Genomic DNA, 27,720 nt, shown 5'->3' with positions numbered 1-27,720 from the left:
AGACCGCACCTAGAATATTGTGTGCAGTTTTGGTCCCCTAATCTGAGGAAAGACATTCTTGCCATAGAGGGAGTACAGAGAAGGTTCACCAGATTGATTCCTGGGATGGCAGGACTTTCATATGAAGAAAGACTGGATAGACTAGGCTTATACTCACTGGAATTTAGAAGATTAAGGGGGGATCTTATTGAAACGTATAAAATTCTAAAGGGGTTGGACAGGCTAGACGCAGGAAGATTGTTTCCGATGTTGGGGAAGTCCAGAACGAGGGGTCACAGTTTAAGGATAAAGGGGAAGCCTTTTAGGACCGAGATGAGGAAAAACTTCTTTACACAGAGTGGTGAATCTGTGGAATTCTCTGCCACAGGAAACAGTTGAGGCCGGTTCATTGACTATATTTAAGAGGAAGTTAGATATGGCCCTTGTGGCTATATGGATCAGGGGGTATGGAGAGAAAGCAGGTACAGGGTTCTGAGTTGGATGATCAGCCATGATCATACTGAATGGTGGTGCAGGCTCAAAGGGCCGAATGACCTACTCCTGCACCTATTTTCTATGTTTCTATGAAGGCACACACTCAGCGATTCAGGAACAGCTTCTTCCCCTCTAAATGGACATTGAACTCGTGAACACCACCTCATTTTTAAAATGTGTATTATGTCTGTTTTGGCATAATTTAAATCTATTCTATATACATACTATGTAATTTATTGATTATTTTTTTCTTCTAATAAACCTGATTGTGTACATCTGAGACTTTACAGTGGGCAGTTTCCCTAATAAGCGATGATGGTTGCCATTATACCAGAGCCTAAACACGAATGCAGTGTTAGCAGTGCTATGTGTGGGTTGGAATGCACAACTCCGACCCCTTCAGTGCATTTGTTAAACGGGCCAACCTTTCTTCTCCTCTGTCTCATTGTTTTATATACTTTGATGTAAAGACACTGCGATGACACGCCTCTTGGAACTACTGGTGACGCTGGAACGCGATGACGCAGTGATGACCGGCGTCCTTCCCTTGGCCCGACAACGGCTCGGCGCATGCGCGCTGATCTAGCAACCGAAAGCCGCCGAGAGCTTGCGTCGGGCCGGTGGGGAAATTCAAACAGCGAGGGGACGGACGGCCGCCCACTCCCCGCGACCGGGCGCACAGCGGGGCAGGTGCACCATGGCTGCCGCACAGCCACCCATCGAAGAGACAGGACTCAACGGTGAGTGTGAGGTGATGTGTGCGTATCCCACAGTCCGGAGCCTTGGGCAGCAACTTCCAGCCCACACCCCCATCCATGGAGAAAGTGTGCAGGCGTTGGCGGAACCGCCGCAACGACATCCTGCGGTTGCAGCCGGCCGCTGACGGTCTCCGGTTTCCCGAGGCGGCTCGGTGGTAAACAAAAACACGGCGGCAGAGGGGAGGAAGTGTCGTCAGCTGACTGACATCGGCCCCCAGCCAATGACGTGGCGCTGATGTGCGTCGGGCTGTGGTGCTGGCAGCTTTCGGCCAATGGAAAGTGGCAGGGGCGGGGTGAGTAAGGACAGCTGACTATCTTGGCAACAGCTTTGGGCAAATTGTGGCCACGGCCCAGGATACTCCATGGCCGCTTTGGCAACTGTCCCCGTCTCATTCCAGGCTAGTTGCTCAGCAGTACTCGGCGGCCAGTCGGAGGTGCTGGTTGGGTCTCAGATCCCACCTCACCTAAACCTGACATATTTTACCCTGGCCCCCTGAAACATTTCATGGCAACTGATGTCTCTGTGATTTGAGAGAGCTTGCTGGACTTCGCCGGACTTCATAATCACTATATTTTGCTTTGGGGGACACTTTGAAAGGTTGCAGTTTGCAGTTTCTTTCCACCCTTCCATTCATATCCTGGTCTCTCAGTATAGTGAGGAGCATCTGTGCAGGATGTATAGTTAATCTGTCAGTACAAATTTATCCTCATATCCTTGTAAAAGTTAAACAATTCTTCCCCCTCCCTTCTATATCCCACTTTGGTCTTTTACTACTTCTCACCTGCCTATTGCTTCCCCTTGGATCCTTCCTTTTCTCATATGGTCCACTTACCTCTCCTATCAGATTCCTTCTTCTCCAGCCCTTGACTTTTCCAGCCCATCTGGCTTCACCCATCACCTCCCAGCTAGCTTCCAACCCGTCCCCCAACCGTTTTATTCTGCCGTCTTCCCCCTTCCTTCTCAGACCTGAAGAAGACTCTCGGCCCAAAATGTTGATTGTTCATTCATTTCCATGGATGTTGCCTGACCTGCTGAGTTCCTCCAGCATTTTGTATGTGTTAAAATAGAGCAGTAGTTATTTGTAATGTATAGCTGCCAGATCGTATCTGTAAACGTGTATGGTTAATTTTGCACCAAAGTGTGTTTGTGCTGGATTCCCTTCTCCTGAAATTTCTTATATGTTATAATATCTACTCTGCATAACGTTGAGACTCTTAAATTGCCTGTGTGTTATATTATATCGGCTCTGATAGTATCGACCAAAAAATCTCATGGATGGTTGATTTTGACGAACAAAAATTGGAACAGATTTAACATTCCATAATAGGAAAGTAATAATAGAACACAACCAGCTGCCTTGTTTATGATCTTGTAATGTCACAGATGGAAGAGTGCAGTGTTACCTATATTATATAAACTTTATCTTTATTACTTCTTAAAAGGTAAAATTTCCATATTATAACACCTGCACTAATATGGACTTAATGTCATTTCATAGTTTCATTAATATTGTGACAGTCCTTACATTTTCAAGCTGTTGCCTTACTGCTTGAGTTTCACTGTATTTATTTGTCATTTGTAGCCAATGTAAATGGAACACACCCTTTTAGTTTGCTGTCCCGGATGTGATTTAATCAGGGAGTGCCGAAAAACATTTGAACATAAGAGTGGCATCCCAAAGCTCATAACTACTTAAGGAAGGAAATGGAGGCAATGGCATTTGGGTCACCAGATTTATACATCGGTATTTTGAGTCTAACTGTGGTATTTACAATAGGCTGCATGGAGAAAAATATATACAATTACTCAGTATAACAATAGCCAGAATTGCTTGAAACTATAAAGTTATATATTGCAACTGTAAAAGGATTGACTCGGCTTTGGTGTACATCTTTGCTTTTCAATTATGTTGTTTGGAAACAATTATAAGTTGCCAAGCCAGGCCTGAATTGAAGAAATCATCCAGTGATTTTATGCAAACATGTTATTGTAGTGCATGAAATTGTTTCCTTAGTAATTGAGAATTCCGTTTGTTTATATATATATATATATTTATAGCTCTAAGAAAAAGTTTGAACCCTTTGCAATTCCCTGGTTTTCTGCATTAATTACTCGTAAAATGTAGTCAGATCTTTATTTAAGTCCCAATACTAAACAAACGCAATCTACCTAAACTAACAACACACAAACAATTGTGCTACTTCTTGTCAATATTGAGTATACTATATAAACAATCACAGTCTGGGTTCATAATAGTATATGAACCTTTGGGGTAATGCCTTCTACAAAAGCTATTTGGATTAGGTGTTCCATTCATTGAGATGAGACTGGAGGTGTGGATTGTAGAGATGTCCTGTCCTGTATATTAAAAAATTAAGTTACTGACAGCCTGCTCTTCTCAAGAAAGATCTGTTTATGTGCATCATGCCTCGATCAAAACAACTTTCAGAGATCCTTACAGGAAGAATTGTAGAGATTCATGAACCTGGAAAATGCTACAAAAGCATTTCTAAAGACCTGGGTGTTTATCAGTCCACAATAATAGAAGCTGTCTACAAATGGAGGAAATTCAATGTTGTTACTCTCCCTTGGAGAGGGCGTCCTGCAAAGATCACACCAGGAGCACAACGTATAATGCTGAAGGAGGTGAAAAAGAACCCATGGGCAACAACAAAAGACTTGCAGTAATCTCTAAAACTTGGTAAAGTCTCTGTTCATGTGTCCACTACAAGAAAAACACTCAACAAGAATTGTGTTCATGGAAGAACACCATGTAGGAAACCACTGTTCTCCAAAATCTGCTTCATGCCTCAAGTTTGCAGAAGACCTGAATGTTCCACAGTGCTTATGGGACAGTACTCTGTGAACAGATGAGCCTAAAGTTGAACTCTTTTGACAGAAATGCACACCGCTTTGTTTGGAGGAGAAAGGGCACTGCACACCAACACCAAAACCTCATCCCATCTGTGAAGCATGGTGGAAGGAGCATTATGGTTTGGGACTGCTTTGCTGCCTTGGGGCCTGGACAAAGACCATGATCTGCAGTAGAACAAAAACTACCGTTCACCTGACAGTTCAACATACTGAAGGCTCTCTCTCTCTCTCCCTAATAAATGGACAGAGAGGTTGTGCTTTTTCACAGTGAGAGGGGACACCAACAAGAACAGACAACTTGCTAATTTATGGTGTTAAAGTCTGTCGCGTTGCTTTTTTCCAAGTTCTCTGACTTGACTATCGGCAACAAACTCTCCACCAATGACAGAGAAAGAGAGAGAGATTAAAGATAGAAACTAAATTGTTTCTGCAGATGAGCTTGCAGATACGGTGTTGAGCACCATCGTAGTTCCGCCCTTTGGCAAGTATAAGCCTTTTAAGTTGCTCTTTGTGGCAGCATCCAACACTTAGTGCCATGGAAGTTAATTTTTCACAAAATTCAGTGCTTTGACAGGGTGGGATTCACGTGGGAAGTAGCTAAGGGGGAGATATGTTTTTTTAAACTATTGAATCAAGTAAAAACAAAGTAGAAAATACAAGATGCCTGGCAGTGATAAATACTTCAGAATAAATCCAGTCTTTGTTGAGAGTCAATCTGGAAAGTGTAGATAGTGGTCTGTTCTATGGAATAATTAACATTAATATATGCTTCCTCTAAACATTTTCTGCACCATGTGAGTTCCACAAGTAGCTGCTTTTATGCAATTTTAATATTATACTAGAGTTAAATGAGGAAGATGAAAACTCAGAACATCTGGTTGCTTCTGAGTATGTCTATATCAAACAGATAGCAAAAGGTTAATGTTTAGCTGAAAACCATTGTTAACAAGTGAAGGAAAGCGATGAATAGTGGCACAGAGACTGTCAGCAGCAGTCATTAGCATGAAAAAAAGTACACCAAATTTGGACTGTTCTCATTGAAATGGTCGGATCCTGCTGCTTTTTCAGACCTCGTCGAATTCTGTTAGTATCCTGTTAAGCAAATCCTCACTGCCTTTGTGCAATGAGATACAATGCCTCTCATAAAATCTCGTTCTACATAAATATTTTATTGGTATGTAAAAATACATTGAATACTAAGCAACATATACAAAATACTGGCGAAACAGCGGGTCAGGCAACATCTGTGGAAACGAATAGATAGTCGACATTTCAGGCCCTTCTTCAGGACTGAGAAGGAAGTGGGAAGATGGCAGAATAAAAAGGTGGAGGAAGATAATAGGTGAAGCGAGGTGGGTAGGAAAGGTCGAGAGGGAGAAGGAATCTGGAGAGGAGAGTGGACCATAGGAAAAGGGAAGGAGGAAGGATCTATTGTGATTGTGAACAAAGTAACCAGGAGACACAGAAGTTGGTGATATAGAAGTCTTTATTCCGAACGACAAGCAGATATTATTCTAGAGACACTCTTGGAAGAAGAGGCTTCCTGACCCAATATTACATCACGTTTTATATATTAAAGGACAAAGGTAACAACAGGACAATTTCTACAGTTACGTGTTCATAATGCTTCCTTTGAGTTTCAAGCACCTACAGCTTCCCACCAATACACCCAAAATGAGTGTTAATAATCTTGCACTCATGCATACGCAGACACCTCAAGTGAATGGACGGATGTTTCTTGGTTTGCAATCACCCAAGTCTACAGGTCCAGAAAGATCATTGTTTTGGATTGCATTTTATATTCAATCTACAGTCTGAAGACTGATTGCTGTTGAAATTAATATTTGTTATGTTCCATAACTCCAGAATATGTCCAAACAGGGACCCAGGGGAAATAATAGGCAGGTGAAAGGAAATGAAAGGTCAGAGTGGGGAATAAAGGGAGTGGGGGGAATTGAATATTAAATTGTTTTAAAGCAAGGGTTCCAAACCTGGGGTCCACAGACCCTTTGGTTAATGGTAGGGGTCTATGGCATAAAAAAGGTTAGGAACCCCTATATTAAAAGTTTACTGTACAGACAGAACAACTTATGCTTATAACTGATGTCAGTTTGCAAAAGGGTCATTACACCAATATCTTAATTTCTACATTTAATTGTGCTGCACTTAGCAAGTGATAGACTGTTAATGGAAGTTCCTTGTTTGAACTGTGATTTCTGTTGGACTGGATAATTAAATTTGCTAGGTTCTTCCATCTGCAGAATCTTTTGTGTTTAGATTTGTTTTGGTTCCATTGAGAGAAAGAGGGAAGCTCATTTAAATAAAGCTTGTAAGCTGAAGTTTTCATTGGTAATTCTAATGAATGATAAAAGTCAAATGAATTCCTAATTGTAATCATGAATAAATAAATTAGAGCCTGCAAGCATTAGTCATAAGAAGAAATTTGTTGTAATTTGACCTTTTGGTTGCATTTTAAAAGAAGGAGCCCTTTTTCTGACAAAGGTAATCGTTGTTTTAATTCCACACATTACTGTCTTTATACTTATAAAATTACGTGTGATAAAAATAAACTTGGTTGGAGCTTAAGTAATAACCAGCGGTGCGGGCAGAGAAGTGATCAAAAGAAAGTCTTGGCATGCTGCCACAACTCCTAGTGCCTCAGAATTTCCTAGTTCATAATTATAGCGAAGAAGGCCATTTGGCCCATCAAATCTATGCCAGTTCCCAGTGGAATCTGGTTTTGCAAATTCTTTTCTTGTAATCTATTCTTCACTTGTCATTTAACAAACTCCCACCACCATTCTGCCATCGGCCACCTGCACTAGGAGCAATTTACTGTGTCTAGTTAACCTGTCAGCATGGCATTGGTAAGTGGGACACAATTGGAACACCTGCAGGAAGTCCATGTGGTTAGAGGTAGGAATGTGTGGAATGTGCACTATCACCCAGGGTCAGGATTGCATCTTCTGGAGCTCTGAGATAGCTGCACTGTGCCACCTGGATGCAGACGATGATATGTGGCAATGTAAATGAGGTTTACAGACTTATAATACTTAAACCTATTTCTAGGAATAAGTGTTTAAGTAAGTAAGGATTAAACTGCTTCCCTCTCCCAGTGTTGGCCGTTGAAGTGTGTCTCAACATCATTTGGTTCCTGTATTGATTAGTATCTTTTGTTTGCTGCCATAGATGTGAGGGCAGCAAATGTTGGGGAAGGTGATGTCAGATATCCCAAGTAAATTTTCAGCTACAGTTTGAGGTACAAGTTTGTGCTATTCTTGTCTTACCACTTTGTGTATTTGCAGAACAGCTGAAGTGGAACATGTTTTCCTCCTACAGCAGTAGAGACTGAGTAAAGCAAATTCTGTGTTCAGATTGGTTAAATGCCATGTGCACTCTAAAGGAATTTCAGCACCACTGTTTTTAGCAATGATGTTCCTTCAACCCATTTGTACTTATTGTGTGCTGCAAGTAGTTATGACTGTGGAAAGGTAGGTCAGTCCTTATACTTGTGGTTTTTCATCACACGCTTGTTAAATGTCTGCCTTCTTTCCTTTGCTGAGTTAATGATGAAGACCTTTTAAGTTAATTATTGAGAGTGTTTACAGGGCTGTGTTCATATGTGGATAAGTTGAAATAAGCCCAGGTATGATTAAATCGTACACATGTTTATGTTGATTATGCTGAAGTAATGTCTAGAGTGATTTAACTTACAGTTATGATCATAGAACAGATTCTATATGTCATATTTAGAAGGTTTTTTTTCAATTTATGTGCGACACAGTAGTGTAGAGGTTAATGTATTCAGGGTTTAATTAATCAGATTATTGCCGCTGTCTATATGTAGCTTGTATGTTCTCCCCATGACTGTATGGCTTTCTTTCAGGCGATCCAGGTTCCTCCCATGTTCCAAAGACATATGAGTGAGTTGTGGAACACAAAACAACACCTTCATTATGTTTTGATGTGATAAATAAAGCTTATCTTTAACTCTACTTAAAATCCGATGAAATTAAGCATATTCTTTAGAAAACATTTTGAATTGAGATGACAGAACAGAAGCTACCAGATGTCCGTGACCATTTAAAGAATTGCAACGGTTTGCAAAGTTTTTCCTTTAGATGTAGGGTAAATTTGAGTAAATAAGGTCATTTGAAACTCTTACTTGGGACTGACCAAACTCTGTACAGTCAGCCCTCCTTATCCACAGGGGATTGGTTCCGATACCCCCCGCAGATACCAAAAAACGCGGATACTCAAGTCCCTTATTCAGCTTCTCAGTGCGGTGGTCTTTAGGACCCAGCGGAACTCTATTTAACATGTCTCAGTGCGGTGGACATCAGGACCTGGCACCACAGCTCTGAATCGGCAGTGTTTTTGTTCACAAAAATAATCACGATCACGATTGAAAATAAGGTGGAAATAATAAAGCAATTGGAAAGTGGTGAAACGCCATCAGTCGTTGGAAAAGCGTTAAGCAACAGTCGGTCAACGATCAGAACCATTTTAACGGAGCATGTGAAAGGCCCTGCCCTGATGAAAGCTACAATTATTACTAAGCAACACAATAGTTTAATTATTGAAATACAGACAGACATACTTTATTGATCCCGAGGGAAATTGGGTTTTGTTATAGTCGCACCAACCAAGACTGTAACGAAACCCATTAGTACGAATAGTACAAATACGTAGGTTTCTTAAGTGTTTTATAAGCATAGCAAAGTAAAATATGTACTACTGTATATACTAAGAAAAACGTTTGACTAACTGACGCTAAATAATACCGGATGTACCTGTTCTGACTTCAAATTTGACTTAAAGACGGACTCAGGAATGGAACTCATTCATAACCCGGGGACTGCCTGTACTTTTGAGTCATTTCTAGATGACTTATAATACCTAATACAATGTAAATGCTATGTAAATAGTTGTTATACTGTATTGTTTAGGGATTAATGACAAGAAAAAAATAGTCTGTACATGCTCAAGCAATGAGTGTTGGAGAGAGAACTTCCAGATCCTGATCCGCGGTTGGTTGTATCCGCGCATGCGGAATCCACGGATAAGGAGGGCCGACTGTACTCTTTTCACCCATCAGCTTTGTGCTTGATGGTCTTCAGTGACAATCAGTAAACTAATGCCTCTTAGAATCATTGGCCTTTCCTCCAGATTCCTCTGTTGTCTTGCACTCATTTCTGTAACCGCATCCAGTCCTGTAATCCTATCATAATTTTAGATTAATTGTTAGAATTTAATTATTCTAGCTTTAGGTAGCCATTTCTTTTAGCTCCTAGAGGTCCCTTCCTGAAACTTTCCATATCTTTCCTTGATTACTTTCTCCTTCCTTGGAAGTCTGCCTTTCACCACACTACTTGTCATTTATCCTACCCTAATATTTCCATCGGTGGTTTGGCATCAGTTTTAATTTAGTCACCAACTTGCGAAACATAATAAAATATTTTGCATGTGTTGTGAGTGTTATGTAAACAGAAGCCATTTAAATCTGTGCTTTCTCCTGTAATTTAAAGTTTAAACTCCAGTTTTAGATTTTCCCAAATGAAATATCTTTGTCATTCCTAAATATTGAGCATAATCAAAAGATTGTGGCAGTGCAAATGCGAAATTATTCCACGACATTTGTACAGCTCCTGCTATCTCTCTCCCCGCAGGGTTAATATTCTGAGTAAGTTTCTGATGTGTTTACTGTGGTGTCATAAAGGGATTTGCACATTTCTCTTAAGTAATCTTGTCTGGCAGCTACAAAAGGAAACCTGTGGGGCATTGCAAAGTACAAAGGGTATAGAGCAGCATTTATTAATTTTGTTCAACGCAGGGGAACTGGGGAGGGGACGTTCTCTAAGAATGGAAAAGTAATCCAATCAGTACATATACTGGAAACTATTAATGACATTTACAGAAGGATTTATTGGTAAATATCCAAATGAAATTTGCTGTCTGGTGTTTGTATTTTAAATGCATCCATTGTAGCATTAATAACTGAATGAATTTAACGTATAGCCTTCAAGAGAGAAGAAAGAAAATTGCATTCTGGATATCACCTTTGTTATTCTTAAAACCTTTAGGTTCTTGGGTGGAGTTGCACATAAAGAACAATGGGAATGGGAATGATAACAGCGCTGGGCGAAACGGAGGGTTGGAACACGTGCCCTCATCATCCTCCATCCATGACGGAGACATGGAAAAAATCCTTTTGGATGCCCAGCATGAATCTGGTCAGAGTAGCTCGAGGGGAAGTTCCCATGCTGACAGGTAAAGAATTACCAATTAATATAACATTTAAGAAAACTGCACTCTTGATTCACAAAAGTGAAATTTTCTGAGGGCTGCTTTCTCTTTTGCTCAAAATTAAGTCCTCTGTGTACCCACAGTGCTGATATTATGCATTTTTATTTCAACAGTGCTCCATTTGTTCTTTTAGGATTGTTTCCTTGTAGTGTTTTGGAAAAAAAAAGAAAGTCTCCTGCATGGACATACTATATTGTGCACTAGGAAGATAGATGCCAATGTCTTTGATCCCGTTGTGTTCCATATCCTTGTGACTAATTTAGAGTCATGTGTTATGCAGCTCAGAAATGGGCACTTCACCCAACTTGCTCATATGGACCAAACTGCCTTCCTGGGCTGCTCCCATTCGCCTGCGTTTGGCCTATATCCCTTTAAACCAGGGATCCCAAACCTTTATTTTATGCCATGGACCAGTACCATTAACCATGGACCCCAGGTTGGGACGCCCTGCTCTAAAACTTTATTATCCATGTATCTGTTTGAATTCCTTGTTAAACATTATAATTGTACCCGCATTTATCACTTCCTCTGGCAGCCTACTGCCTTGTATGTGGAAAAAAAAATCCCTTGTGTTTCCTTTAATTTTTTCCACTCACACCTTTTAAAATCTATGGTTTCTACTTATATGCTCCTCTACTTTGGTGGGCAGGGTGTGGGGAGATGGAGAAAGAGTGTGACCATTCGCTCTATATATGTTTCCTATAGTTTTATAAACCTTAGTTGGGCCAACCCTCAGATTCCTACATTCCAGCCTGTCCAGATTCTCCAGTCCCAGTAACATCCTCGTGAATCCTTTATGTACCCTTCCCAGCTTTTGTGCTTTTCATCAGTAACTGCCCCTACTTCAGTCTTCACCCACAAGCTTCGTCCATGTTGTTGACAACTCCATATTCAGTGGTACGGCCAGTTTTGAGTTGGATGGTTGTGGGGCAAAAAAATTGTTTAAATATTGAGGTAACACACATAAAATGCTGGAGGAACTCAGCAGGCCAGGCAGCATCTATGGAAAAGAGTACAGTTAACGTTTTGAGCTGAGACCCTTTAGCAGGACTGGAGAGAAAAAGATGAGTAGATTTAAAAGGTAGTGGGAGGGGAGGGGAAACAACAGGTGATAGGTGAGACCAGAAGGGGGAGGGGTGAAGTAAGGAGCTGGGAAATTGATTGGCAAAAGAGATACAGGGGTGGGGATGGGGAAATTTAATAGAGGATAGAAGGCCATTGAAGAATTAAAAGAGGGGAGGAGCACCAGGGGGAGTAATGGGCAGACAAGGAGATATGGTGAGAGAAGGAAAAGAGAAAGGGGAATGGTGAAGGGGGGGGGGGTCATTACCGGAAATTTGAGAAATTGATGCTCATGCCAACAGGTTGGAGGACCCAGATAATATAAGGTGTTGTTCCTCCAACCTGAGCATCGGTTCCTCGAACTTCCAGTAATGCCTCCCCCTTCACCATTCCTCAGTTCCTTTTCCCTCTCTCACCTTATCTCCTTACCTGCCCATCACCTCCCTTTGGTGCTCCTCTCCTTTTTCTTCCCCCTTTTCCTTCTGTTCTCTCCTATATTCCCCCTTCTCCAGCCCTCTATCTCTTTGACCAATCAACTTCCCAACTCTTCACCTTATCCCTCCCCTCTCCTGGTTTCACCTGTCACCTTGTGTTTCTCCCACCCCTCCCTCCACTTTTTAAATCTATCCTCATCCTTTTTTTTCTTCAGTCCTGCTGAAGGGTCTCAGCCCGCAATGTTGACAGTACTCTTTTCCATAAATGTTGCCTGGCCTGTTGAGTTCCTCCAGCATTTTGTGTGTTGCTTGGATTTCCAGCACATGTAGATTTTCTCTTGTTTGTTTAATAATTGGTTTTGATTGCTATGTGTTGAAAGTCAGTAGAATCACAGAGCATTCCAGCATATCTGGGTACATGCTATCAGTGATACCTATCTCCACTGATCTCATTTGCCCACAGTAGGCCTGTCAATATCTTTAAACATTGTAATTCTATCTGATTTATTTCCTCTGGAAGCTCATTCCAAATATTCACCACCTCTTGCATGGGGAAAAACCTATCCCTCAGTTCTCTAAGTTTCTCCACTCACACCTTAAGCCTGTCCCCTCTAGTTCTAGACTCTCTGCCCTGAAGAAAAATATTCTTATTATTTACCCTGCCTATGCCCCTCAGAATTCTATAAATATCTACAGGGTCACTCCTCAGCCCTTTTCATTCCATTAAGAGTAAACTCATTTATTTTTATAGATCTGTGTAATGCTGAATATAATGGGGTTTGAAGGATAATGAGTAATTCTTCTTAAACCAAATGCTTGTTTAGAAATATGTCTATGAATTTGCCTTATAATAAAAAACCTTGACAATACGTTCAAAGTACATATATTATCGAAGTATGTATACATTATACAACCTTGAGATTTGTTTTCCTACATGCAGGCACAAAGCAAGAAACCCACAAGAACCCATTAATAAAGACCAACAAACACTAAATGTGCAGAGTGAGAAAAAAACAAATAGTGCAAGTGATAAAAGTAAGCAAATGGTGTTTAGAACAAAAGTGAGTCCTCAGACATGAAGCCTGGAGCAGGCCCACAGCCGCAGTGCAGTGAGCAGAACCAGTCCAACCCTCGCCTCTGGTTCTGACACCCTGACTTTTCACTCCATCCAGCAACATTTGTTGATTACTCTTTTATTGGTTAGCAGTTTATTTTGTCCCACTGTACAAAAAAAAAACTGCAGAATGGTGAGGACTTTGTGGAGGAGCATCACTAAATAAATTTTGCTATGAATACCACTTTGTGATTATTGGCGTCATGGTTCTTTGTAGAATTGTGTGAAGTTTCATCTTTCATTTTGTACTATAGCTTTGTTTGGTATGCAATCAATATTTGGCAGTTTCTTTTAAGATGGCGCTGGTGAAACACAGTGATGCCTTACTGGCAGCAAACAAATCTACTAAGTACTCAATTAATCACACTTATTCTAGACAAAGATCACTGTAATCAATAGCCTGTAACTTCCTTTTTGGTACTGAGCTTTTGAACCGCCTGTATGACCTAGCATTTTTGCAGTGTGAACTGAAGTCTCGAAGGTGCAGGATGGTTGTGGTGTGGCCTGTATGGACCAAATTGAGGCGGCAAAGGCCTAGGTCTGAGAGAGAGGAACAAGCGGATGTTTGACCAATTTAAGCAACTGGCCAGATTGGAAAGGTCAAGTTGTCAGGGCTGGAGGTGAATGATGGGTCACTGCCCTTCGAGGTTTATTCATCTCTGCATTGAACTGAGACTGTGGCCTACAGCTAACGGGCTCCTGGACCGGCTGCAGCAAGAATTGGCTTCATGGCTGTGAATTCATTTTTGTAAACTTTAGTTCTGAATGTTATGCGCTTACTTTTGATTGTGCGATTTGTTCTTTTTTTGGCACATTGGGTGTTTGGCAGTCTTTTTTAAATCGGTTCAAATGGGTTTCTTTTTTCTGTGGCTGTAAGGAGACGAATCTCAGGGTTGTATATAGTATACATACTTTGATAATGAATGTACTTTGAACTTTGAGTTTTTTAGAGCAACATTAATTTGACCAAACAAATTGGGGACATTCTCACTGGTCATGTTGAGTTGGCTATGTCATGAATTTGAATTACTTGTACATGTTTGAAAAGTTTTCTTATTTTATTCTTGTGGTAACATAGACATTGCTTTATCCTAGGTGACATGTTCAATAACATAAGATTTATTTAAATGAATCGTGCATATACTCAAAATGCACCATATCAAATTTCTTTATTGGAAGTAGCTGACCTACAACCATTAATATTCTACGCTCGTATTACGTTATGTTATTGCGTGTTTCCTTTTTATAGTTCATGTAATCCAATAAAACAATTTCAAAATCTCTTTGCAGTTCACTGAAGTCCAAATGTCAGCATGCGGGATTATAAATCTTTACATATTTGTTAGACATTACCTTAATATTCAATCTCTAGTTATGCAATAGAAAAAGAAACTAGTGTTTTTAAATGGAGTTTTGAACAGTACTTTAATTTAACCTGGTGTGCCTTTTATATCATGGGGGGGGGGGGCGGATTTCTTTGCAGCATTGTTTCTACATTGTAATAGCTTGCTTGGGGTGCCAGTGAATCAGAGATTTGAAAATAAATGGGGCCAAGTAATGTTTGTTTTGCAACTCTTCTGGTATTGGATATGTATCCCTTTTGTTACCGAGATATGTATCCATTTGATAGGTATCCTACCATAGATAGAATTTTTGGTAATTTTAAAACTTACAAACTTTTGGCATGGTAAGTCTTGTTTCTGTCTCATATGGGTTGACCACTTCTGTTGAATTTTCCAGTCAGTCTCGACCCCAAACACCTCAGATGACTCAAGCAGTCTTTGAAGTAGAGCCGCAAAGCAGCAGGGACAACAGTTCTCAGGTATTTTACTCTGATGTTCATGGTTGCTTGCAAATGTAACATGTAGGATTTACTGCAAAGATAATATATCAAATTTCATGTCATAACCTGACACAAGCTGCCTTAGACTATGTTCAGACATCAATCCATGTAAAGGTATTATGACAGTGCCCAAAAAGTCAATGAGGTTTCTTTTGCAGAGTGATTGAAGTGTTTTGAGAAGGGGAGTACTGAACTTTGAGGGCAGGGAAGGTGAGAGAAATCTTGGTGGTAGAGGAAATGTTTCAGAGTTGTAGAAGAAGAATTGCATGAGATAGAATTTTGAGGGTTGTATTGTAGAAGAGTTTGTAGAGATATCTGTTCTAAAGCTACAGAAGGGTGTTAGCTTTAAGATTAGACTTGCAGCCCAGGGAGGGATAAGCCTCTTTATGTGTGTGCAGTGCTAGATATGAGTTAGGTTATGTGCAACAGAGTTTTAGATAAGCTTAGATTAAAGGAAGATGGTAAATGGGAGATCATTTGTCTGGAAATATAGCATCAACTTCAACCTATCCAAATATTAATTTCCCTGATATTGATTGGCATCTCCCTAGAGCAGTGGTTCCCAACCTTTTCTATGCCCCACACCCCTAGGAAATGTTTGATTAATGTTTGCACCCCCTACAAAAGTAATATCACATTTGAAGCTGAAGAAGTCTAATTTCTAATTTTTGAACCACATACAATACTGCGGGTGAACAAATTGAACTTAAAAACAATAAGCTTTTAACTCAGTGCATAAAATGCAAATATAAGTTGAGCAATTAGATTCTAATTTATTCAGAAAAGATTGTAAACAGTAAAATCAATCCCAATTGTGAACATAAAATTCAATGACTTCTTTGCTCCTGCTTCTCATTCATGATTTTGTCAAAACGTGGAACTTTCTTGCTGACTGTGATCCGCAGGTCTGGCTGTGGATTCAGGTGATTCCTAGATTTTGTCTTGATTGACAAAAGAGAACTGAATCCAGATTCACACAAGTATGTTGTTGCAATTGGAATGAGGACACGGAGTGCTTTTCCACCAAATCTTGGGAGCATATCCAGTGCTGCACACCAAAACTCCTCCGAAGTCTTGCTTTCAAATTGCATTTCAAGAGCTCGATTTGTCCGCAAATCAATAAGATTACTTCAGCTCTTCATCATCTGACATTTTCTCCAAATTGTAGGAATATGGATTCATGATCCATTCTTCTGAAATCTTCAGGTCTCTAGCAGCAAAATATCCATCAAACGATTCTGACAGCATTTCCAAATGAGCCACAATTTCTTCACGCACAGTAGAAGTTATGGATCCAGCATCTTCAGCCATCTCTTCTAGTGAAGGAAAATTTGAGAGACTACCTCTTTCCATCCTTCAATGCCAAAGACGTAACTTTTCTTTGAAGGCATTCAACTTTTCACAAGCCTTTAATATGTTTATCCCTTTTCCTTGAAGAGAAATACTGAGGTCATTCATACGAATGAAAATGTCAGCTAAGTAAGCTAGCATTTGGGCGAATTCCTGTGATTCCATTGCCCCAACCAGATCACATTCAAGCTGCTTCAGAAAAACTTTGATTTCTTCCTGCAGTTCAAAGAAGTGGGTTGAAGCTTGTCCTTGTGACAACCAATGGACTCCTTTGTGGAAAAACAAAACTGAATGCTCATTTCCCAGATCCTCACAAAATGATTTGAAGATACGATGGTTCAAAGCACACCCACTGATCCAGTTCATGATCTTCACACAAGTATCAAGGACTTTCTTCAAATTTGGAGGCAATGTTTTTGATACCAAAGCATGCCGATGAAGAAAACAATGGGTAATTTGCAAGTCTGGAATCTCCTTTTTCATCAATGCAGAAAAGCCAGATTTATTTCCAAGCATTGCAGGTGCCCCATCAGTGCACACAGAACCAATGACTTTGATATCTAAATCATGTTTGGCTAAGAAGTCTTTCACCAGCTGCATCACATAATTTGCAGTTGTATTTGTTTTCAGATCTTTACAAAACAGGAAATCTTCCTTCACAGCACCATCATTGACATACCTCACTAATGTGATGAGTTGACTACAACTGGAGACATCAGTTGACTCATCCAACTGAATAGAGATTTTACGAGGACTAGCTCTGACATCTTAGATGACTTGGTCCAAAATATCTTCACTCAAATCACTGATTCGGTTGTGAATGACATTATTTGATAGGGGCACCTGTTCAAATTTTTTTCTTGCTTCTTTGCCCGGGATAATTGTTGCCATTTCCAGTGCACATGGCTTGATGAGATCTTCCACAATTGTATGGGGCTTCTTGGATTTGGGCACTTTATATGCCACTTATATGAAGCAAGAAGTAGTGGTTTTTCAACAGAAACAAAACCTAATTTTGGAAGAGTTCCATGTGAATCAAAACAAGCTCTTTTGATTTTCAATGACCGAACATCATGTCCTTCAACATCAGCTCTGCCATGCTTGTTCTTGAAGTGCTCTTGAAGCTTGGATGGCTTCAGATTTGAGTTGGAAAACACAACGCTACAAAGAATGCACTGGGGTTTTTGCAAGCCATCATTTCCTGTTGTGCAAGTGAAACCAAAGCACACATAGTCATCATTCCATTTCCTTCTTTTTGACATGATGAAGGGTTAAGGGTAAAGAGAAAAATATGAGCTAATATGAGAAAAACTATGACTAAGTTAGGGATGACCGCTTTACTCAACCAGACACGCCTATAGCAAAGTATTGCAAGAAATACGCTTTTGAATATTATATTACGATATTATCTGCGGTTACGCCAAGATAAATCGTCAGGTGGAAATGCTACAGGGACACAACACGACTCATTAGGCTACTCTCTACTGAATTTACATACCTATTTCCGATGATTACTGGAAATATAAACTCCCATCACACGATTCAAAGTCCTCAGTGCTAACCATGATACCTCCTCAACTAACACAATTCAAAATTATCAACGATTCAAGAAAAAAACCTTTTAAAAGAAAAAAAAATCTTTGAAATTCAAAAACTTCTTTAAAGCATTGAGACAAATACGAATGAATGAATTCAGCTGCTTTTTATCAAAATGCAGCTTTTTAAAATTTTATAATTGAATAATTTACCTACTGTCTGTGGGTTTGGTTTTAACACGAAGTTGTTACTCGATGGTTGATTCGGGATGTATAAAGACTTTGGCATTATGAGATGATTTTTAACTCTGAGATGTAACCTTCTAGCTAACATTGATGAGACTCCTCAACTCTGAGATGTAACTCCCAGGTAACACTGGTGAGAATCCTCAACGCTGATTCGGGCAGCGGGAGACTGGAGTGAGTTTACGTCTCTCTCAACTCGGGCAGCGGGAGACTGGAATGTGCTTGGTTCAAACGTTACTACCACTTCTCAAGGCACATTGGCAGCTGGCTGAGTGATGACTCGTGACTTGTCACTCAAGGACACAAGCCACTCTTTGTCACACCCTCTGAAATTCCATTTCGCACCCCCTGGGGGTGCAGGCACCCCAGGTTGGAAACCCCTGCCCTGGAGCAAAGGGTTTAGATGGGGTGGAGTTTGTTAGGTGTGTTCAAGAAGGTTGTTTGTCACAATATGTAGATAAGCCTACAAAAGGAGAGGCTATACAGGTGTGCGCCGCTTAAAGTCCATTCGGACAACGCCCGATCACAGATACATCCGTACTCCCCGTCGGAGAGCGTGACGTAGTGAACGTAACCTATCTCGTGTATCACACGTCTCTTGAGTGTAGTAGTGTTATTGCTGTTTAATTTTCTTTCAGAAGTATTACCGTAAAGTGCATCATGGCTTCCAAACGCAGCAAAACCACTCCTAGTGATAGCAGCAGCAAGAGGCAAAGGAAAAGTATTGATTTGGAAGTGAAACAAAAGGTTATTAAACAATATGAAGGTGGAAAACCAGTGAATGCTATTGCTCGGGATTTAGGCATGTCACACTCGACAATCACGACGATCCTGAAAAACAAAGAAAATATTTTCAAAGCTGTTAAAGGATCGGCTTCACTGAAAGCTACAAGGCTCATGAAAATGTGAGAGGGACCTATATCGGATATGGAGAAATTGCTAATGACATGGATTTACATAAAAGTTTAAAATGAAATAAAAATTTATAGTGTATGTATGTATTATAGTGTATAGTATACAGTTTTAGTGTAAGTTCTTTGCTATTTAGTCAATAAGGTACTCCGTGTAGGTTTGGACTCTTGGCAGTGTGGAGGATCCAAAGGAATCTTGGGGTCTGAAGCCATAGGACACTCAAAGCTGCTCCGCAGGTTGACTCTGTGGTTAAGAAGGCATACGGTGCATTGGCCTTCATCAATCGTGGGTTTGAGTTTAGAAGCTGAGAGGTAATGTTGCAGCTATATAGGACCCTGGTCAGACCCCACTTCGAGAACTGTGCTCAGTTCTGGTCACCTCACTGCAGGAAGAATGTGGAAACCATAGAAAGGGTGCAGAGGAGATTTACAAGGATGTTGCCTGGATTGGGGGGCCTGCCTTATTGGAGTAGGTTGAGTGAACTTGGCCTTTTTTCCTTGGAGTGACAGAGGATGAGAGATAACCTGACAGAGGTGTATAAGATGATGAGAGGCATTGTTCGTGTGGATAGTCAGAGGCTTTTTCCCCGGGGCTGACATGGCTAGCATGAAAGGGCACAATTATAAGGTGCTTGGAAGTAGGTACAGAGGAGATGTTGGGGGTAAATTTTTTACACAGAGAGTGGTGAATGTGTGGAATGGGCTGCCAGCGACAGTGGTGAAGGCAGATACGATAGGGTCTTTTAAGAGACACCTGAATAGGTACATGGAGGTTAGAAAAATAGAGGGCTATGGATAACCCTAGGTAATTTCTAAGGTAAGGACATGTTCGGCACAGCTTTGTGGGCCGAAGGACCTTTATTGTGCTGTAGGTTTTCTATGTTTCTATCATTGATTACAATGAAATTATTTTATTATTCATGAAAGGAAGGTTCTGTACCTTGTTTGTTTTATGTGTTCAATTTTTTTTCCAAATGTAGCCACTGAACCCAAATGATCATACATCTTAAAACAGTTCATACTTAAGATTGCATTTGATCTTTTACCTTTGCCTTCCCAATTTTCTTTTTATCTCTTATCAATAATGGCAAAAGCATTTTGCTGTTGAATTTCAGTGCAGCCTGCATACCTCAGGTTCTTCTAACAGCTATCAGTCTGTGATCTCAGATGGCAGTTTCATAACAGGAAGACAGCTGAGATCATAGCTCAAAGTGATAGTCTGGAAAACACTTTGTAAATAGATTTCCATCACTGAAGCACAGGTACTGGTATGAAGCATTGAAAGACTCCAGCAGTGTGCAGAATTACACTTCTACAGGAGTTGGAACCTCAGAGGTGTGCAGGGTGCAGGTTGAAAAAAAAAAGATTACAAGTCAATCTCTTTCCCTGTACACTAATTCAACATCAATGCATTTGTTTTTAACCCTGCCATGGATAAATCTATTTGGGCCAAATGACAGTTTACTGTGACCTTGTCACTTCATAGTTTGACGTAAATTTTACATCATCTTAGCATGATCGATTGTTCTTCTGACCTGGATTGCAGTCCATGAACTTATCCTCAAATTGACAATTAGTTGATAAAGCAGTCAGAGGAAATGGCAAATGATGTTACATAGATAACTGCCAAAGACAAACAATATTTTAAAAACTAATAAAATTAAAAGATAAATGAGAGAATAAAAGAAAACAAGTTCTCATTTGTTGGCTTGTGGCTTAAAAAATTAAAGCTATCTGTCTTACCAATATAGCTTTAATATCAGTGCTTATCTTCCACTTTTTGCTTTTTAGGTGTTTCTAAAGCAGGGGTTCCCAAACTTTTTTATGCCATGGACTCCTACCATTAGCTGAGAGGTCTGTGGACTCAGTTGGGAACTCCTGCTCTAAAGGAAGCTGCTGTTCCGTAGCAGCTCGGTCTGCCTTTCATCAACCCGCTATTTCCTGTTTGCTGATCATTTGGTGTATATTTTTATAACACATTGCTTTTCTTGTTATCTATGCCATTTTGAAGGATGGAATTGATGGCTTTGTTGCAAAGTTTGCAGAGGATATGAAGATAGCTGGAGGGGCAAGTAGTTTTGAGAAATAGGCTACAGAAGGACTTAGACAGGTTAGGATAATAGGCAAAGAAATAGCAGATGGAATACAGTGTGGGGAAGTGTATGGTCATGTACTTTGGTAGAAGAAATGAAAGGGTTGCCTATTTTCTAAATACAAAAACGAAGGTGCAAGGGGACGTGGAGTCCTTTTGCAGGATTCCCTAAAGGTTCATATGCAGGTTGAGTCTGTGGTGAGGAAGGCAAGGGCAAAGTTAGCATTAATTTCAAGAGGACTAGAATGTAAAAGCAAGGATGTAGAGACTTTATATGAACTAAATGAGTGTTTTGCATCAGTCTTCACTATGGAAAATACTAGCAGTATGCTTGATGTTGTAGTGTGTGAAGGAAGAGAAGTGGGTGCAGTTACTGTTGCAGAAAGATGTGCTCAGAAAGTTGAAAGACGTAAAGGTACACAAGTCACTCAAACCAGATGAACTGCACCCTAGGGTTCTGAAAGAGGTAATGTTAGAGATGTGGTGGCATTAGAAATGATCTTTCAAAAATCATTAAACTCTGGCATGGTACCAGAAGACTGGAAAATTGCAAATGTTACTCCACTCTTTAAGAAAGAGTCAATTGTTACGGATGAGGTGATGGAGTACTTGGTGATACAGGACAAGATTGGACAAAGTCAGCATGGTTTCCTTCAGGGAAGGAACCTTGTTAGAAAACCTGTTAGAATTCTTTGCGAAGATTACAAGTAGGAGAGATAAGAGGGATGCACATGGATGTTGTATCTTGGACTTTCAGAAGGCCTTTGACAAGGTGCCAAACATGAGGCTGCTTACCAAGTTAAGAGCCCATGGTATTACAGGAAAGTTACTAACTTAGTTACAGCAGTGGCTGATTGGTAGGAGGCAGCATGTGGGAAAAAAAGGATCCTTTTCTGGTTGGCTGCCTTTGACTAGTGGTGTTCCGCAGGGGTCGGTGTTGGGACCACTTCTTTTTATGTTGTATATAAATGATCTAGGTGATGGAATAGATGGCTTTGTTGCCAAGTTTGCAGATTATATGAAGATTGGTGGAGGGGCAAGTAGTTTTGAGGAAACAGGTAGGAGGCAGAAGGACTTAGACAGAATAGGAGAATGGGCAAGAAAGTGGCAAATGAAATACAATGTTGGAAAATTCATGGTCATGCACTTTGGTAGTAGAAATAAATGTGTGGACTATTTTCTAAACGGGGGGGGGGGGAAATCCAGGAATCTGAGATGCAAAGAGACTTGTGAGTCCTTCTGCAGAACACCCTAAAGGTTAGCTTGCAGGTTGAGTTGGTGGTGAGGAAGGCAAATGCCATGTTAACATTCATTTCAAGAGGTCTAGAATACAAGGATGTGATGCTGAGGATTTATAAGGCATTGGTGAGTATTGTGAACAGATTTGAGCCCCTCATCTTGGAAAAGAAGTGCTGTCATTGGAGAGGATCCAGAAGAGGTTCACAAGGATGATTCCAGGAATGAAGGGGTTGTCATACAAGGGATGATATTGAAGGAAACTTTTAATTTTGATCATGTGTAGACTGTAGGTAAGGTTCGTCTATCCTCATCGATGAAGACCTCGACCCCATTAGTACTTTTTACGAGCTTGATGCTCAACCTAGCACGGATGGAGAGCCAGCTGGATTTGAAGTTGGGACCTCTCGGCCCGAAATCCATCGCTGATGCCACTATGCCAACATCTGGCTGATGGTGTCAAGACTAGCGCTTGATTTGGATTTAAGTGAGGGAAAGTTGTGCAGTGTCAGAAGACACAGCTTCACAAGAGCAGGATGTCCTTTTAAAACGGAGATGAGGAATTTCTTTAGCCAGGGAGTGTTGAATCTGTGGGATTCTTTGCCGCAGCGACATGTTCTCCCACCAGAGGTGCTATCCCTCCCTGACACCCCATACACCCCACTGTAGATATGGGGCCATTTAAACCAGTTGTGGAGCCTCTTTCCATGCAGTGCTACTGATAAGCTTAGTGATGACACTTATAGCTAGATTTTAGTTTACCCTATCCATTTTTGAGGGCTGGGTAGTGTAGTGGCATCAGTACTGGACTTCAAAGTGGTTGGTCCTGAGTTTGAATCTGGCCAGGTCCCAACCTGGGCAGCAGCAGTTTCTGTGTGGAAGAATGGTCTTCCATCCCTTGCCATGAAAATCCTATGAACAACTACACTATCCATGAGTCGATAGCAACTTGACAGCACTCAACAACATCCATTTTTGAATTTTCCAGCCTCAGGGTGGTCCCACATTGCTTGCTCATGGTTAACAGCATAATGACATTCTCTTTCAGTATTTAGGACTTTAAAGCTGATGTATGTAACTAGGTTTACTATATTTATTTATTTTGGTGTTACAGATAATATTAGTGCTATTTAGTTCAAAGAAACAGTATTTCTCTTCAATTGAAGTGAATTATTGTACAAGACAGAGCAAAATTTTTTCTTCCAACATTTGGCTCATGATGTTTATGCTCTTTGAGCATTGCTATCAATCGTATTCCTCCACTTACTTCCTTGTAATTTATTCTTTCTTCAATGTCCATCAGCTCCTCTCTGATTTTTCATTCACCCATCTATACAGAGAGTAATTTCCAGTAACTTCACTTTCAAATCTTTGCTATGTGGAATGATACCAGTGCATACATGGAAAACCTATGCAGCCACAGAGAGATCCTTCAAACTTGACACTATAAGCACACAGAGTTGGGATTGAATTTGGGTCACGAGCTGTGCTACAGCAGCACCAACTTCAGAACTACAATATGAATCCGTGCACCAATTTCTAAAGGAGACTAAGTTAATTAAAACTCGGCAATAATTTCTTTCTCTTATTGATAACACCCTGTCCTCTAGGGGTGCAGTTTACCTTTGCAGCAGCTTGTCATCTTACACCAGAGGTGTAAAATTTGATATTTGAAGATTAATGTCATAGTCATAAGGAGATACAGCACAGAAACAGGTCCTATGGCCATGGAGACTGCACTGACATTATCCCTAAATTTGTTTTCCCTGTATCCTCTTCAACTCTCCTCAGACTCTACCATTAGAGAAATATTGCAGTTAATCTACTAACCCATGTGTATTGGGAATGTGGGAGGAAACTGGAGAACTTGGAGTAAGCGTATTTACAGGAGAATACACAAACTCTCACACCACCGGAGGTTGGAATCGAACCTGGGTCTTTGATGCTGTTTGGCGGAGCCATTTTATTTCTTTCCATTAAGAGTTTTAATTGACATTTAGGGTTTATGGCAGAATTTTTTGCAACTTTCTTCTTTCCGCATACAATGAGAACACTTCAAAGAAGCTGATTGAATCTATTGGAAGTAGCACAAGTAACTAATATTAACTGAAAATATGGAGATGTGATTTTAGTTAAATATTCAAATTAAAATTGTGAATAATTTGCACGTCGCTCCAACAGCAAATCCTGTAAATGTAAAGGTAAATGAAGTTGATCCTTCATATCCTTGAGCTTTTATTTCCACATTTCCATTTTGAAAGACAGGTAGGTATTGTTACCAGACATTCCTTGCCTTTTGTCAAGCCTGAAATCTGCAGCCTGAGTTTTCCCCTCAGTGCTTTATTAAAGTGAAATGGTGTGATTTTTTTTTTGCAGTGAAATGCCACGCCAAACTGCCAGTATTTTCCTGCATTAGACCCAACAAGTTCAGAATTATCATCAGTACTTGGATATATTTGGAAATCTTGAACTTGCCAACAGTGGTTTACAAGCATTTCTGTGACAGTATTCTGAACTTCTGGCAAAGTTACAATGCTTAGACTGAAACAGGTAGAACTGGTTTAGGAACAGTATCTTTATTTATTTGAATAGAGAATGGCATCTGTGAGAGAAAATGTTATTAAATTGTAATTGAGTTTAAATTATTCCAAATTCTGTTTAGTATTTTAGTATAATGGCGTAATTAGTGTGTAGTTCTTTTAATGTGTTTAAGGTTATTGTCAGCTTCAGCAGACAACAAACCAGGAGTCATGACTTGCATGTCAGTAAGTGTGGCGACCTGCTAGCCAGGACCATCATGTTATTGGAAGCATTAGGCACAAGTGTAGTAACAATGTAATGCACACTTCAGACATTTGCCAATTCAGTCTGTTTTCCATCTAGTCTGAAGATGATGGTCTGGAACGAGACCGCGAGATGGAAGTTATGATGAAGAAGCGTGCTGGATGGATTTCTGACTGGTCAAGTCGACCTGAAAACATTCCTCCAAAGTGAGTGCCAGTATGCTAGTCAAGAAGGAAATGCACCGTACAGAAAAAGTATACAGAAAGGGTACCTAAGACTCTTGCACAGTACTATAGTAATTTTATGTATTGCATTGTACTGCTGCTGCAAAAAAATATATAACATGTGAGCGATGATAAACCTGATAAGGGTCTCTATTATGGACTGAGAGTGGGACGGGGATAGGTAGAAGGGAATCATGGTTAGGGAAAGGGAGAGGGGAGGGAGCAGGAAGCCTCAGAGAGATATTCTCTATTGATCAGTGAGCCAATTGTTCAGAATCAAATGACCTTGTGATATATATTTGCCTAAGAATTTTGTGTTGTACTGTGTCTTCTGTTTGGAGGTATGCTATGCCATATAAATTAAGTGTTTATAAAAAAAATATGTTGGAAATTAATAATGTCTGTTTTTGTGTAGTTATGAGAAAAATGTTTATTTTCTTAATAGATCTGGATGAAAACGGACGTGGGTGAGTTAGTAATTTTGTAGATGATAGGAAGATTGGTGCTGTTTTTGGTGGCTTAAAGGCTGGCAAAGAATGACACAGGATATAAATGAGTTGCCAATATGGGCAGAAAAATGGCAGATAAAGTTTAACATGGCCAGCTGTGAAGTGGTGCAATTTGGGGGATCAAATGTAAAGAGGCAGTACACTGTTAATGTAAAGACATTTAAGAAGTTAATGTACAGCGGGATAATAGGGTCCAAGCCCATAGTTCCCTGAAAGCAGAAACATAGGTAGGTAGAGTGGTGGAGAAGGCACTGGACATCTCATGCTTCCCTTTATTAGACAAGGAATGTAGTTCAAGGGCTGGGGAATTATGTTACAGCTTTATTCATTCAGTAGCTACTTTTATTAGGTACACCTGTACACTTCATTAATGCAAATATCTAATCAGCCAATCATGTGACAGAAGCTCAATGCATAAAAGTATGCAGATGTAGTCAAGTAGTTCAGTTCAAGATTCAGAATGAGGAAAAAATATGATCTTAAGTGTCTTTGACTGTGGAATGATTGTTGGTACCAAACAGGATGGTTTGAGTATCTCAGAAGCTGCTGATCTCCTGGGGTTTTCATGGACAATAATCTCTAGAATTCACAGACAATGGTGCAAAAAACATCCAGTGAGTGGCAGTTCTGTGGGCAAAATTGCCTTAAAGGTCAGAGGAGAATGGCCAAACTGGTTCAAGTTGACAGGAAGGTGACAGTAACTCAAAGAATGATATGTTAGTGGTGTGCAGAAGAGCATCTCTGAATGTACAACATGTCAAACCTTGAGGTGGATGGGCTACAGCAGCACAAGATCACAAAATACACCCAGTGCCACTTTATTAGGTATAGGAGAGAACTAATGAAGTGGCCACTGAGTGTAAATTTCTAGTTGCGCTGCATTCACAGTGTTGCATTCAGTTCTGAGTCCATTAGAAGAATGTTGCTGTTTTAGAGAAGTTGCAGAAGAGTTTTACCAGGATGCTGTCTGGATTAGAGGCCTTGTGCTATAAGGAAAGATAGAAGAAAAGTGGTAGAGGCTAAGAGGAAACCAACCAATTAGATTGAGACGCCTAGATGCAGTAGACAGCCAGTATCTTTCTTTCAGGTTTGAGATGTCTAATGCCAGAGAGCATTTATTTAAGGTGAGAGGGTGCAAGTTGAAAGGAAATGTGTGGAACAAGTGGGTTTTTTTTAACAGTGTTGAGTGCCTGGAATGCACTGTGTAGGGTGGTGGTGGTAGAGGCACACATAATAGAAGTGTTCAAGACTCTTAGGCACATGAATGTGCAAGCTGTGGAAAATAATATGGATATTGTGTACACTGAAAGGATCAGTTTACTTGGAAATTTGATCACGACATGACATTGTGGGTCAAAGTGCTTGTACCCGTGTTGTACTGGTCTGTGTTCTATTAGATGTACTGTCAATTGTGGCCATTTTGTCTATGGATACTATTTTTTCCCCTCAGCTAGGGAACTCTTATTTTTTTTTACTTTCTCAGACTGGAAGGAATTGATGTTCTGTTGGCAGGACCTGACTCTATTCTTCAAAACAAGTACATGGTTGAAATTCTTACTGATGTGCTTTTTCATCCCCTTCCCAGCATTAGCACAAAAATAAATCACAACACCTCTACTAAACCCAAGCTAAAAGCAGCTAATTCAGTAGAAATCAGATATCAATCCTGGCATATAATGTTTAAATGTTACCATAACAAAATACAAACAAATCTTTGATGCATGTTCTAGATTGTGTTATTGTGTAACTAAACTTTTGGGAGAAAACCTCTCAGGGATCCAATTGTGTAGCTGGAGAATGTGAACGGAATCATTCAAATCCTGAGACTCTGCATTTCCCATTTTAGTAGCACCATTATTGAAATGCACTTAACAGAACCCAAGTGCATCCACTATGGCTTTAATCCTTCTGAATATTTTGTGCATTTCTGGTATTTTGAGAAGAACAGCACATTGAATAAGTTACAT

At 40.2% G+C, this 27,720-nt stretch overlaps 1 protein-coding gene across 1 annotated transcript in view; it reads left to right on the top strand.

Annotated features, from left to right (window-relative positions):
- Window positions 1-1,021: 1,021 nt before the first annotated feature.
- The window catches only part of LOC140734878 (BCL2/adenovirus E1B 19 kDa protein-interacting protein 3-like), a 37,533-nt gene continuing 10,834 nt past the window's right edge, over window positions 1,022-27,720 (top strand). Inside the window, exons 1-4 of the mRNA XM_073059528.1 lie at window positions 1,022-1,214; window positions 10,191-10,377; window positions 14,764-14,845; window positions 25,120-25,226. Coding sequence (XP_072915629.1) covers window positions 1,172-1,214; window positions 10,191-10,377; window positions 14,764-14,845; window positions 25,120-25,226 — 419 coding nt within the window. The 5' untranslated portion in view covers window positions 1,022-1,171. The remainder of the gene's footprint in view (window positions 1,215-10,190; window positions 10,378-14,763; window positions 14,846-25,119; window positions 25,227-27,720) is intronic.

This window comes from Hemitrygon akajei, chromosome 1, assembly GCF_048418815.1.
Source record: "Hemitrygon akajei chromosome 1, sHemAka1.3, whole genome shotgun sequence".
NCBI classification, from domain to species: Eukaryota; Metazoa; Chordata; class Chondrichthyes; order Myliobatiformes; family Dasyatidae; genus Hemitrygon; species Hemitrygon akajei.
This window is presented reverse-complemented; position numbering and strand designations above follow the sequence as displayed.